The sequence below is a fragment of the Gymnoscopelus microlampas genome (genome assembly GCF_963454915.1).
Source record: "Gymnoscopelus microlampas genome assembly, chromosome: 13".
In the NCBI taxonomy this organism is placed as follows: Eukaryota; Metazoa; Chordata; class Actinopteri; order Myctophiformes; family Myctophidae; genus Gymnoscopelus; species Gymnoscopelus microlampas.
In genome coordinates this window covers 17,573,992-17,589,406 of record NC_139950.1, presented here as the reverse complement: position 1 = coordinate 17,589,406, position 15,415 = coordinate 17,573,992, and the positions used below count along the sequence as shown (strand labels likewise).

General features: G+C 38.4%; 1 protein-coding gene across 1 annotated transcript in view; it reads right to left on the bottom strand.

The window, feature by feature from the left end:
* Positions 1 to 245: 245 nt before the first annotated feature.
* lmbrd1 (LMBR1 domain containing 1) overlaps positions 246 to 15,415 on the bottom strand; it is a 167,346-nt gene continuing 152,176 nt past the window's right edge. Inside the window, exons 15-17 of the mRNA XM_084076736.1 lie at positions 9,792 to 9,883; positions 2,263 to 3,740; positions 246 to 2,082 (exon numbers count right to left, since the gene is read on the bottom strand). Of these exons, the coding sequence (XP_083932862.1) occupies positions 3,630 to 3,740; positions 9,792 to 9,883 (203 nt within the window). The 3' untranslated portion in view covers positions 246 to 2,082; positions 2,263 to 3,629. The remainder of the gene's footprint in view (positions 2,083 to 2,262; positions 3,741 to 9,791; positions 9,884 to 15,415) is intronic.

The window sequence follows — 15,415 nt, the reverse complement described above, 5'->3', positions numbered from 1 at the left end:
CCTTTCACTCTGTACCTGGTCTGCTCTTTTCTCTCTCTACAACACCAAACCTCTTTGCCGAAAATAGCCGATCTACAAGCTCCCGGACACCCTGTTGAAGACCCCTGGTATGGTGTGTAAAGATAATGTTGTGTTTAGTAAGCTCATTCCTTCTTGAACAGGTTGTAGAGGGCAAAATGCTAAGGGGAAAAGGCAGGTTCTAAATTGAGTAAATTCACATGGAAAGGTAATGGAAAAATTGGATATTTGACAGGTAACCAAATGCAAATTTATTTAGGTTAAAGACCACAATTAGTCAAATCTTCTCCAGTCATCTTGCTCTGTCCCTTTGCTGTAATTACCTTACAGAAAATCAATACAAGTCAAGCCATTAACCTCAGGATAAATCCCAGGCTTGATACTACAACTCATGGCCTTGAACCAAGAAAGAAACTACACAAACCAAAGCTGCAGTTTCATTCAACACCGAATAGCTGCAAAATAAAATCCATGAAAATCACTATCACACGATTTTCTCCGTAACCTTAAAGGGCTAGACCACTTTGGTAGAGGTTTGGGTTGTGTAGTTACCTTGCCATGATGTAACAACAAAGGTGGACAAGAAATCTAAAATAGTTGCTCCATTGATTAGAATTTGATATTTCAAAATATGCTCCTCATTGACTTGCATAGTATGGTAAAACAGCTCCCAAGGTCACTCTTTTAGCACAAACGAATGCAAACAAAGTTGATTCAGACAATATAGAACATCACCAAACCCAGTACTGTTTGTTTTTTTAATAAAAATGTCAATTTCCTGTTGATTTAAGAAGAAAACCTGGACTGGATCCGCGGATCTGGATCTTCAAATAGTAAAATCAGCAGGAAATTGTCATTTTTATAAAAAAAATAAACTGGGTTTGGTGATGTTCTATATTGTCTGAATCAACTTTGTGTTTGTTTATGTGCTAAAAGAGTGACTTTGAGAGCTGTTTACCGTACAATGTAAGTCAATGATTATCATCAATGATATCAGCGCAATTATTTTTGATTTCTTGTCCACCTTTGGAGTTACACCATGGCAAGCTAAATACACAACCCAAACCTCTACCAAAGTGGTCTCGCCCTTTAACATACCACTGGGTAGGTCTAATTGTGCGTAAATTGTGGGTTTTGCCTGTTAAAGGTATTGGATGACAGCTGTGGTGCTTAATTGGCTCAAGGTGGTACAGTGTGTTGTAGTCGATCCATCAGAACAGTACTGTACAAAACATTGCATTAAAAACAAACATCCAGTGTCATAAAGTAATGTATATTTGACCAGAATATGTCTAATGCATTATCGACAATTTCTGCTTTACATAATATATTATGTTTCATTCATATTTTTCCCTTGAATATAGCAAGACAGTTAGATGACATCATCATCTTCAAAGAAATGTGTGAAACGAAGTCATTAATATTTGAACCGAAATAATGACCAAAAAGAAAATATTCATTCCAAAGCAAAATACATTTCTTCACTTCTTTCACGCTCTTCGAATACAAAGTGCCAAAAAGCTATTAAACCCATTTGGTGACAAACCAGGGATTAGTTAGACCCTAAAAACATGACAACTAGAATTGGTCCTATTTATATTTGAAACATTTGTGCACATTATGCAAGTACAATAATACCAACTTAAAAATGCTCTGAGACCAAACAATGCAAAAAACAAGCGCAACCAAAATATATACTGTAACGTTTGTCAATTCTACTGCATTGAGAATACATGTACATTTTTATCTCAGTGTGAATTATCTTAAAATAAAAAGCAGGGGGAAACAAGCAAGTCAGGTTTTTTTTTTAAGTCACTACTGCTTATGAGTCTTCTCAAATCTCATAAGTCTATCACAAGACATCAGATGTTGGGTTTGATGCACACAAGCAGCTATTAAAACCCTTTTATATGGGCTGTCCTGCAGACATTCACCAACAAACTGGACCATCCCTAGGTCCAGCAGTTTCCCCATTAGCAGAGTTAACGTTCAGTTTAATTGCGTCTGTTGTTGGTTTTCCTCTTACTCTGATTGTCAACACTTTGACCGTTAACCCATTTAGACCTGGAACGCATCTGTGTCACTTCAGGTTTAATTGGCTATTCAAAAATAGCAGATATACAAGCTCATAGCGCGGCACCGAGTGCCGCGCTATGAGCTTGTATATCTGCTATTTTTGAAAAATCGTAAAAAAAAATATTTTAAGAATCGGACTCAGGCCTTAATGGGTTAATGTCAGTGAACGAAATAAAATAAAATATAATTCGCCTCATTACCGTCGACTCGTAACGTGTCAAAATTGTAACTAATTGTTCCATTTATTGCACTCTTTAGTATGTTATGCAAGTAATGCAGGTTTAGATACAAAATGCCCCAATTTTTTATTTATTTAATTTAGTTTATTCCGTTAAAGAGAGGCTAATCTGAAAGAGCAAACTCGGGACAATCGACATCTTACCCCACGCAATACAATCAATACAAAACAAATAGTTATTAAATACCAGTGTGAGGATGCATTCGTGCACGTTTCTATCCTTATAGCTGTATCCACAGATATACTGTACACCATTATAGCTGAATCCACCGATATACTGTACACCAAAATGTCATCGCTGTCAAGAAGAAACCTTGTATCTGCATATTTCATATTTGTATGTTTTTTCATGAATGAATGGGCTATTTTACACTTCCTAGTATGACGGTGTCACGCAAAGGTAGCTGAAAAATAGCCGGTCTACACCCTCATAACGGACAATAATGCAACGAGTTGTGAGCTTGTAGATCTGCTACTTTTTGCTATTTTAAAAATAAATAAATACATGAAAACGTGGACGTGCCAAACCTAGGGTGGGGGGTCTTATGAATATTTAACCCTTTAAGACCGGGAACGCATATGTGTGTCATTTTTAGATTTCTTTGGCAAAAATTTTTTTAATCGTGAAAATTTGTGGCAAAATCTTGGATTATATATTTTTTCAAGCGAACATTAGTCAAATATTTAGTTCCAGGATCCCCCAGAAGCAAAGATTTGAGTTACAAATGTCCGCCAGAAAAAAATAAAAATAAAAAATATTTGCACAACTTTTCATGATTTTTCAAAAATATAATATTTTTGAATAGCCCGACAAAATCTAAAAATGACACACAAATGCGTTCCCGGTCTTAAAGAGTTAACCAATGAAAAGTATTAACAACAGCTTGTGACTAAATAATAACTACATTGCTTGGCTCTATTGGAACGCAGGTTCTTTTTTCCTTCGATTTTTTCCTGAAAATTAACCATTTTGGACAATACAAGGTTTGCACACCCGACAGTGACGATACTCATTTGAATGAGTCAATTCCTTTCAACTCTCACGCCTGGAGTCCGATTATGGAGTCAACTCCCCCCCCAACAATCCCCAGTCATCACTAAGTTTGCCCAGGAAAGACACACCCATTTAAGCTCAAAAACAAAAAAGCAGAGACACGTCTTGTCAACAGAGATGGTGCAGATGACTAATATTCATTGTTTTAAGAAATGGTGCTTCCTAATCCCCCTAAAAATATACCGTTAAGTAAGCAGTTTGGGATACTGTATATGTACTGTTAATACCAGCAAATACAGAGTTTCAGTGGACATATTCATCATCACTGACGTCTGAGTCGTCAGCTTCCACCTCCCCTTCGATCACAGATTTCTTCCCTTTGCAGCAGGACACCGCCAGACCAATGAGGAACACCTGAAATACAACACAAAATACAACCTCTGTAAAACAAAAATTATACTCCACTAAATCTCTGATACAAATATGGCACTTTTTACTCCCCTACAATTATGTGACAGCTTTTTTGACTTGTTATTTTGCTGATTTAGATTATTATTACAAAACTTACATTAAACACTTAATCCCCTATTTTATATTTGGCTATTCGAAAATAGCGGATCTACAAGCTTACAACGATTTGACACGTTGTGCACTTGTACAGATCTGCTATTTTTGATCTGCTTTTACATTTTGTTGCAAATACATTTTTTGTTGTTAAAAGAATTCCATACTTTTCCACACTCAGATTCCCAGACCATATATTTGAGTACAAATGGCTATAGACAAATCCACAGACGCGCTGCCTGTAGCTGCCTGTAGGTGGCCATTGCTGCGGTGTCGCGGTGCGGAGCGTTGACACCGCAGCTATGGCTGCCTACAGGCAGTGCGTCTGTGGATTTGTCTATATGATTATTATATAAAGGAATGCTTTTAAAATCCAACTGTTAACATGTATGTTAACATTCTGACTAGGTACGCTATGCCAGCCAGTCTACAAGTTCACAACAGGCCACAACGGATCGCATTGTCTTTTGCATGTAATGACATGCCCCAAATAGGGCCGCCAGGTTGAAAGGTGTTAACACCAAACCCAGGTCACATTGAGTTTTTGTCAATGTCAATTTAAATACGTTAAACCAGTCGCATTTCTGGGCATACTGGCACCCTTGGTACGATGGAGAACACATGCTGTGTCTTTGACCAATTAAGACCTGAGGCTGACACTACAAAATGTAATGTCTTCTGAATCCTAATAGTCCAGGGGCCAGGCCATATTTTGGTACCACCTAAGGTGACCGTAAAGTTTTTGTATTTTTGTCTTCCTACATGTCTCTAGTTTATATTTTGGTATGATAACCCTTCCAATCTTGTAGCTTAATGGCAGTTATCACTACCTACCGGCTAATGTATCCGGTAGGAGACACAAAGTAGAATCTTTGTGTCTCCTACCGGAAATACACCCGGGCATCAAATTATTGCGACAAAAAACAAAATATATCCATGTATTCAAGGCTTCATGGGGTGTGCAATTGATAGAAAATATTTTTTTTGGGTGAACTCCTCCTTTAAGTTTCCCAGGGGGACTCTCTACCCATTCAGCTATGACCCCCCTAGACCGAAGGAGGGTCAACTTTTACAAGCTTATGGAAAGCAGTCTTTTTGCAAACACCAAAAATCTGAGAAGTTATCAATTGCACACCCCATGAAGCCTTGAATACATGGATATATTTAGTTTTTTGTCGCAATAATTTGATGTTTCCGGTAGGAGACACAAAGATTCTACTTTGTGTCTCCTACCGGATACATTAGCCGGTAGGTAGTGATAACTGCCATTAAGCTACAAGATTGGAAGGGTTATCATACCAAAATATAAACTAGAGACATGTAGGAAGACAAAAATACAAAAACTTTACGGTCACCTTAGGTGGTACCAATTTGTGAAAATATCAGTGTTGGCCCCTGGACTATAACAGTGTTCTGACAAACGTGTATTTTCATGTGAAGGACCCCCAAAATAATATGCATTTGGCCGTTAAAAATGTTGCTTTAAAAACAAAAGTATTCAAAGATTAGCAAAAATGTTCATGATTTTTCAAAACTAGCAGATCTACAAGCTCATAGTGCGGCACGAAATGACGCGCTATGAGCTTGTAGATCTGCTAGTTTTTAATAGCCAAAGTATAAAATAAAATCTAAAATGACACCGATGCTTTGAATGGGTTAAATAAGGACAGTGGTCAGTCCTGGTCCCTTTGTAGTTCATTAGATTTTTACTGAGGTGGTAGGAGAGTTGAGCGGGGAGGAGGAGGAACATTTAACCCTGAAAAGTGCTTTAAAAGTGTATTATTAGTATAATCATAACCATGGCCACCTCTGTACCTTTTTTTCCATTTCGCTTCCTGATCTCTCCTCTCTAAACGGCCCCTGGCTCAGGAAAACCAGAGACAGACAGATGCTCTTAAAAATAAAATAAAGCATACCCCTAAACTTTTTTTTACATTTCTAAATTGCCTCTTGATGGCTCTGAACCTTTCATTGATACGGACCAGCAGTGCACTCACACAATTGGCCTGAAAGGAGAGGTAAATGTCATTTTACCATCTCTTTTGTACATATAGTGCATATATATTTCGTCGACTAAAACTATGACGAAAAACGTTAGTCGACTACCTTTCTTCCCTGACGGAAACGAAATAAAAACGAAATAAAAACTAAGCTACGATGACTAAACTAAGACTACCTATATTGACAATTGAGTCAACAAATAAAAACTAGACTAGATAAACTAGATACAAACTAGACTAAAATAGCAGATCTACAAGCTAGCGCGACGCGTTGTGAGCTTGTTGATCGGCTATTTTCAGCATACAAATAAGTGCAAAATCAGCCATTATGACGCCATCAAGGCACCGCCAAAACACATTTTAGTCGACTAAATCAACTGTAGATTCAGTCGACTAAAATCTTATGATATTTAGTCGACTAAAACTAGACAAAAACTAAAACATTTCAGATGACTAAAATAAATTAAAAAATGTAAAATGTATTCAAAACACAATGACTAAAACTAAATCAAAATTTGCAGTCAAAATCAACACTGATACTGTATGTTTTGTGTGTGTTGATGACATGCATTATTGGGTTAATTTTGTATCCTATGTTGATGGATTGAATACATAGGACCACAATGGAAACAAAGTCCCCAGGACTTGTTTTGTGTTGTCCTTATAGCTTTAATGCTATGCTACAGTGTGTGTGTGTGTGTGTGTGTGTGTGTGTGTGTGTGTGTGTGTGTGTGTGTGTGTGTGTGTGTGTGTGTGTGTGTGTGAGAGAGAGACCGACCAGATCTTGCACAGTAACAAGAGTGTTTTTATACTGTGGTATTGCTATTCCAAGTGAAAAAACTGTGTACTTCTTCCACCACCGCTCTCAAGCAATCAGAGGAGTTTCTTCTTTCTTTCTTTCTTTCTTTCTTTACACACACGCACACACACACGCACACACACACACACACACACGCACACGCACACGCACACGCACACGCACACGCACACGCACACGCACACGCACACGACTGACAGGCAATAGTAGGTTCAGATGCCGTTATGTGTTCATACAATGGCCGACAGAAAAATCCTATTCAACCGCTGCCAACAGCAGTATATTAACCCATTCTATCCGGGAACGCATCTCAGATGTACAAGCTTGTAGATCTGCTATTTTTGGAAAAAATTGTGAAAATGTGTGCAAATCTTTGACTATATATATTTAAAGCGAACATTTTGTAACTGTCAAATGTCTCAACAAATGTCTTAATTTTTCTAAAAAACTATTGTTGCTATATCAGTGGTGCTTAAACCTTTTCTTGTCAAGGACCCCTCAAAATGATGTTTTTGGCCGCCAAAGCTCGTAGCGCGGCACTCGGTGCCGCGCTACGAGCTTGTATATCTGCTATTTTTGAATAGCCAAAGTATTTAAAAAAAAGTGGTTAACACAGATGCGTTCCCGGTTTAAATGGGTTACAGTCGAGAGAGAGCTACACAAATAAAATAAAATAAAAGGCAGAAGAACACAGAGAGTCGTTCGAGGAGTATGATGGATCGATAAATAAAACAGGGTGAACATACAGTATAGAGCTGAGGGCCTGTAAACATCTGATCTTCTCGAAGTCTTCTGGACAAGTAACAAGCCCTTATTTTTTGGCTCCGGCATCTACAGAGGCTATATTAGCGTGTAACTTTACACATCTAGTTTGATCCAGTCAGTGGTGGAAAATAATAATAATAATAAGTACAGTAACCGTACTCAAGTATTGCACTTAAATACTTTACTTGGGTATTTCCATTTCTTGATATTTTATACTTCTACTCCAGTGCATCTCAAGAGGCAAATATTGTACTCACTCCACTGCAATTATTTGACATCTTTAGTTACTAGTTACAGTGCTTTGCAGATTTAGATTATTATTATAAAACATACATTAACTAATTAAGCCCTAGTTTATACTTGGGCTACTCGAAAACGGACGATCTTCAAGCTCACAACATTTTGTAGTGTGACTCGTTGGGAGCTTGTCCATCTGCTATTTTTTTAATATTTGACACATTTTGAAAACACTTGTGAAATGGACATTCTGCTACTTTTTACTTTTACGGAAGTAAAAATAATTAATACAGTGTCAGGACTTTTACTTGTTAACAGAGTATTTCTACATTGTGGAATTGCTACTTCTACTTAGAATCTGAGTACGTCTTCCGGTAGCCATCAGAAACAGAGCTAAGTAAGCGTGGTCCAGTAGCATGCCTGTATGTATCCAGACACTATTGATGAATTAGCAGCCATTCGCTCATTTCACATTCATTATCCAAGCTTGTGCTAATTTCTTCGAAGTTGCCGACTGCACCTTAACCCATTACGACCGGGAACGCATCTATGTAACCACTTAAACCATTGTTTTATCATTTGGCTATTTAAAAATAGCAGATATACAAGCTCGTAGCGCGGCACCGAGTGCCGCGCTACGAGCTTGTAGATCTGCTATTTTTGAAAAATCGTGCAAATCTGTGCAAATCTTTGAATATATATATATTTTTAGAGAGAACATTTGTAACTCAAATCTTTGCTTCTGGGGGTCCCTGGAACAACAGATTTTGAGATGGGAGGGTCCGCGGCCAAATACATATCATTTTGGGGGGTCCTTGACATGGAAAGTTTGAGAACCACTGATATAGAAACAACAGTTTTTCAGAAAACTGTTAGGATTTAGAAGACCTTTTTAAAGAATCTGCTTCAGGTCTTAATGGGTTAAATACAAATAGATTATTCTTTGAGGCGGAACTCCGTTCCCTTTGGAATTTGACTCCCGGAACAGCATTGGGGTGCGTTTCAGCCCATTTCCATAATACCAGGAAAAGGCTGTAATTACTTATTCTGATGAGATCAGTCGTATATGTGGGTTAGGATAACTATGTTTTCAGAAAGATATAACAACAACAGATATATACATTTGTCACCGCAACATGTATATTTCCCTATTCTTCCCATACATGGGGTCTTTCTCTTTTTACAGGGGGTCTATTTTTCTTATAATTTCTCTACATGAGGTCTATCTGTCCCATTCGTTCCTTACATGGTATTATTGTCTTGTCTATTGGCCTGATTGTAATGATCCAGGAGGGCCATAAGCAATGGACCAGATCTACAAGCTAGAGGCCTCATCAGTGCTATCGTTTAGCTCTCTCAGAGCATCCACGACAGAGCAGATGTTTGCAGTCCGTTAAGCATTTGGATTGTTTGCGACATGTTAACTTATTTTCCAAACATCCTTATTCTGCACGTTCCCCATTGCAGTTTAACCCATTAAGACCGGGAACGCATCTGTGTCATTTTAAGATTAATTTGGCAATTCAAAAATAGCAGATATACAAGCTCATAGCGTGGCACAGAGTGATTTTTTTTTATCGTGAAAATGTGAGCAAATCTTTGAATATATATATTTTTAAAGCGAACACTTGTAACTCAAATCTTTGCTTCTGGGGGTCCCTGGAACAAAATATTTTACAAATATTTGCTTTAAAATATATATATTTAAAGATTCGCATATCTGCTACTTTTGAATAGCTAAAAAAAAATCTAAAATGACACAGATGCGTTCCCGGTCTTAAAGGGTTAAGAGATTTGACCATACCTGCCACTAAAACCTATACTTAATTGACCGGAGTCCCCCAGGGTTCTATACTAGGCCCCCTCTTGTTTTCGCTTAACACTAAATATCTTTGCATTTGTATTTTTATATATTGTTGTGTTAGCAAAGTCCTTGCTGAACATTTCAATGCTTGTACCATATGAGTGTGACAAATAAACCTGTCTTGTTTCTGTTAAGATAAGAAGGTGTCATAATATATTTTCATACACCCTGTTCATACTGCAGGTTGTCAGGATTGTAAAGTACATCCTTGAACTTACCCCGATGAATACCCAGTTACCGAAGTAGTAGATGGTGCTGAAGAACCAGAATTTGTGGAGAAAAAGGTATGACCTCGTCACCGTGCATTGGTCTGAAAAACAAGAGAGACAAAAGAAAATGTCAGTTAAGTCCAGCCGGTATTGTACGTCAAAAGATATTATCTCCACGACTGCTGACCTAGATATGCAAAGGGGAGAAAATGCCCTATTTCCTGTACAGGAGATCACAACACATCAACATAGCACATTGGACTCTTACTTGAGATGTGATAGTGTTTAACACTCACTGTCAGAAAAAAAACTATTCATACCATCTTTTGGTACAACATCGTTTTGTGCTTTAACCCATTAAGAGCGGGACACACGCATTCCGTGTCATTTTAGATTTCTTTGGCTATTCAAAAATAGCAGATATACAAGCTCATAGCGCGGCACCAAGTGCCGCGCTATGAGCTTGTAGATCTGCTATTTTTGAAAAATATTGAAAAAATAGGATTTAGAAAAAGATTTTTTAATCAGGCTCAGGCCTTAACACATCGACTGCCTAGATCGAGTTATCTCGATATTAGTAATCCAGCGCTCGACTGCCTAGATCGAGTTATCTCGATATTAGGTATTTTCATTGGTTTCATCTGTGATCGCGCGGGTCTGTTTACTTTTCATCATCACTTTCGTTTTCCGCCTACGTCACACTCACCCGAAGCCGGATGTAAAAAAAAAATTTCGTTTCCGGGTCACATCGTTTTTCTCCGGTCATTTTCGTCCAGAATAGAGAAAACCCCTTTTTTGGACACGCTATAAAATACAAAGGGAAAGCTCCCCTTTTATTTTCTTTGGTCCGGGTGACGATCAGGCATCGTCGTCGTGTATCACATCGTATCACAAGCCGATCAGAGATTGTCGAAGACAATCACATCCGGTTCATGTTGTTTTGACTGTTTGAGCCTGGAGGGAGGGGGGGGGCGAGTCAGCGAGTCATCGAGGGTGTCATTTTGCTGCGCTCTGCTGGTCGATCGTCGTATGTGTTCAAAACCATGGCCTGAGAAACTTAAATGCATTTAAATGCAGAAAATAGAGAAAACAAAAAAACACGCAAATCACTGGCAGCCAAGGGGGTAAATTTGGAATAAACTCTGGCAGTCAATGTGTTAATGGGTTAAGAGCATTCAACTTTTAAGCAAATAAATAAAACAAAAATAACATTTTGACAGATAAAAAATTGGTACATATGTTAAAAACCCAAGAACATGTAACTTTAATTATACAATAAACAAGCAAACATGTAAATATAAAATACACACATGAACTGAACTTTTGGGACACATCGGCGGCATAATTGCCGATATCATACTGATACCGTTCTTGGAAAGGTATCAGAAGAATCTTTCACTGGCTTCTGGTTCCTTGAATCTGTGTGCAGACTCTGTGCTGTCTAGACTATTCACAAGATAGCCTCGGGGCTCACTAATTAGAAAATGGGTGAAGTGATACATAACTAATCGTTAAAATTAAGACCATAACAGAACCGACAGACCCCGACCCAGATACTTGAAATAGAAAGAAGAGGAAAAAAAATGATTTTTCCTCTATACAGTTGAAATGATGACTATAATTACAAGTAGCGGACTATCTATCATGAAATGAAAATCAAAAAGGCCTATTAAAAAATGTATTAAAAAAATTGCTTATTCAGATAAAGTGAAGAGGAACGGACGCCGAGGGGCCTAAGCCTAAATTGTATTTATTGCGTGCTGGTGTCGCACACCACAAATCTACAAGCTCACTTGCAGATCGGCTATTTTCCGGTACACACTTACATGAAGCATTAACTGGGGTTGAGGCACAATAAAGAAAGAAAGCAAAAAAAAGAGAACACATGCGCAGTGGAAAAGATGCATATCTGACTGAGTCAGTGCACTTAAGAAACACAGGCACTGTTGTCAAACCATTGAAAATGCTAATTGTCAGCAACTTCCTGGCTATTAACTCATTAAGACCTGAAGCCGATTCTACAAATGTCTTCTAAATCCCGACAGTATTCAGAAAAACGTATGTTTCTATGTCAGGGGTGCTCAAACGTTTTCATGTCAAGGACCCCCAAAATGATTTGGCCGCCGACCCCATCTCAAAATGTTTTGTTCCAGGGACCCCCAGAAGCAAAGATTTGAGTTAAAAAAATGCTTTAAAACAATATATATTCAAAGATTTGCACACATTTTCACGATTTTTCTAAAATAGCAGATCTACAAGCTCATAGCGCAGCACTCGGTGCCGCGCTATGAGCTTGTATATCTGCTATTTTTGAATAGCCAAAGTGTAAAATAATGCTTTTTAGCTCAAATAAAAAAAATGACACAGATGCGTCCCAGGTCTTAAAAGGTGTTAATGGAAAAGAAAAGTAATTTCCGAAATATAGGCGGTGGCTTGCATGTTGCAGATAATAATTCAATTGCGATAAATCAGCCAATTTTACTGTTGTACTTTAGTTATAGTCAGTAACAGATTTATCTGGGCAGCAGTAGTGAACACAAAAGTGCTTTGGTAAGCAAAGCTGAAGCAAAAAGGTACAGCATAGCATGAGGAAGTGCATTTTCAGTCAAAGGAAAGACATGGGAAGTGACTGCAGTCTTGACGGTGGTGCTGTGTACAATAAAATGAGACAAATACCGCACGTTGATGGAACGGACGGTGTCTATAACTGCACAACCAGAACCCTTGGCAGAGACCCCGGGTTATAGATAGCCTTGCCCTGACTTGAACCACATGAACCTGAGTGTCCCTATATAGGGTTTAAGTCAGTGGTTCTCAAACTTTTTCATGTCAAGGACAAAGGCCCCCAAAATGATATGTATTTGGCCGCGGACCCCCATCTCTAAATATATTGTTCCAGGGACCCCCACCAGAAGCAATGATTTGAGTTACAAGTGTTCGCTTTAAAAAGTTCTAAAAATGTTCACGATTTAAAACAAAATATCCAAAGTATAAAAGGTAAAAGAGGTTAAAATTATTGTGATGCTATATTAACACATTTAGCTGGAACCCCTGGAACCCTGGAACCCCGCCAAGGACCCCTGGGGGTCCCCGGACGCCACTTTGAGAACCAATGGTTTAGTTCAGCCTAGTTCAGTCCAAAGATTCATGACGAGACGAGCCGTATGCCGGCGTCAAGTTGCCGACAAGCTCACTATGCGCGATGTGAGAATGTAGACGGGCTACTTTATGTACAATTAAATAAATTAACTCATTGAGTGCCAATGACGTCTTTTGACGGCTGTTTTCAGTGTGCCATGAGTGCCAATGACGTCTTTTGACGTCTCCTATAAAAAAAATATATATTTTAAAACATTTTAAAAACTTTTTTTTGTTTTTTTTCTCTCAAAGGAACTAGGAGGTAACGCTATTCAAAAAGTTGCTGCTCCATTCACTTCAATGTTAAAAAATAAAGGGAGAAAAAACGTTATCAAGCGCTATCAAACATTGTTTACAACGGCTGAAACCACACCGGAGGCTCCAATTGGACGTGTCAAAACCTGTTCACGCGTCTCTATAAGAAGCTCGGTTCTATTTTGGGTTGAAGCAACACAGAAAGGTAACCTCTTTTCTATTCTCTCTTGACGCGCGTCAGGGATGCTTGCATCAGTGACGCTTTGAGCATGTCACGGCCTTAACGCGTTAAGACCGGGAACGCATCTGTGTTATTTTAAGATTTATTTGGGCTATTCAAAAATAGCCGATATACAAGCTCATAGCGCGGCACCGAGTGCCGCGCTATGAGCTTGTATATCGGCTATTTATTTTTTGAAAAATCGTGGAAGATTTGTGCAAATCTTTGAATATATACATTTTTAACACAAATATTTACTTCTGGGGGTCCCTGGAACAAAATATCTTGAGATGGGGAGGTCCACGGACAGATATATTTTGGGGGTCCTTGACATGAAAAAAAGTTTGAGAACCACAGATATATATAGCAACATACGTTTAAAAAAAAAAACATGTCAGGATTTAGAAGACATTTGTAGAATCCCCCAGAAGCTTTGAGTTACAAATGTTCACTTTAAAAAATATATATATTCAACGATTTGCACAGATAAAAAACAAAATTGCAGATCTACAAGCTCGTAGCGCGGCACCTTGTACTGTATATCTGCTATTATCTGCGTTCCCGGTCTTAACGGGTTAAGAGCCAAAAGCTTGCTACTGCCAGTATTGTAGAGCAGTAGCTCAGGGTTACACGTCACCTTAACAAGGAAAGACAGCAGCTCCTGTGGAAAGAGGGGAATCGTGTCACTGTCGATGTTAATGTGGTTCAAACCGTAACACGACTTCTGAATGATGTCGCACTTAATGCACACTCGCATTACAAACAGTTTAAACACTATGCAGGGGCCAGGCCCGATATTTCATTCATGCTGCAAAAGACAAAACGGCGACGGTACGAGCCTGGGAAGCATGACAACCTCCATTTGTGTAGACCAAGGGTGGGCAACGTTTTTGGGCACATGATCACTTAGTCATTTTCCAAAGGCTGGCGTGATAACCCACAGTGCCAGGCAGTGTAACACATAGAATGCAGTAGCATAGAATTATGTTTTGCACATCAAGCAATAATGGTTAACCCATTGAGACCTGAAGCCGATTCTACATGTCTCCTAAATCCCAACAGTTTTCTGAAAAAACGTATGTTTCTATATCAGTGGTGCTCAAACTTTTTCATGTCAAGGACCCCCAAAATGATATGTATTTGGCCGCAGACCCCCATCAAAATATTTTGTTCCAGGGACCCCCCAGAAGCAAAGATTTGAGTTAAAAATGATCACTTTAAAAATATATATATTCAAAGATTTGCACACATTTTCACGATTTTTCAAAAATAGCAGATATACAAGCTCGTAGCGCGGCACTCGGTGCCGCGCTATGAGCTTGTATATCTGCTATTTTTGAATAGCCCAAAGTGTAAAATAATGCTTTTTAGCTGAAATCTAAAAATGACACAGTTCCAGGTCTTAATGGGTTAAGGATTCATGCACACTAATGATAATGCAGCTGGTCTACTATTCAGACTTTTATTCAGTTTTTTTTTGTTTTATGCCCAGCGCAATAGAGCATGCTGCAGCTTCTGAGTTTTTGGGCATTCATTCCATCATGACATTGAAATCTTGGCTGCTTAAATAGCATATTCATTAATATTCATTAATTACATTATTGTGGCATTCTTCTGTAGTCCACTTAGCCTGCTCTCTTCCATTTAATACCACTCCTAGTCCTTTTGCACCACATTTGAGGGTGTTTTGTTTTCGTTATTGCAAAAGTAATATCCTTATATAACACAAAAAGTAATATTGTGTGACATGAATTATTACGTTTAATTTAACCACTTAGATCTACATGGTAGATCAGTAGAGCTTGTACTGTAGTTTGCACAAGCTATACGATCTGCAACCACTTCCTTCATTAATATATTATGGCCCACCAGTGAAATTCATACAATGAAGTTTCTTAGTGTTTTGAAATGAACCTGGGCACTGGGCAGATAGTAGAGATTTGTAAGGAGTCCTAACTGCTTGTCCCTTGTGTTGTTTCATTCTCAAGATGTGAAAGAAAGGCTATTTCTATTTAACCTT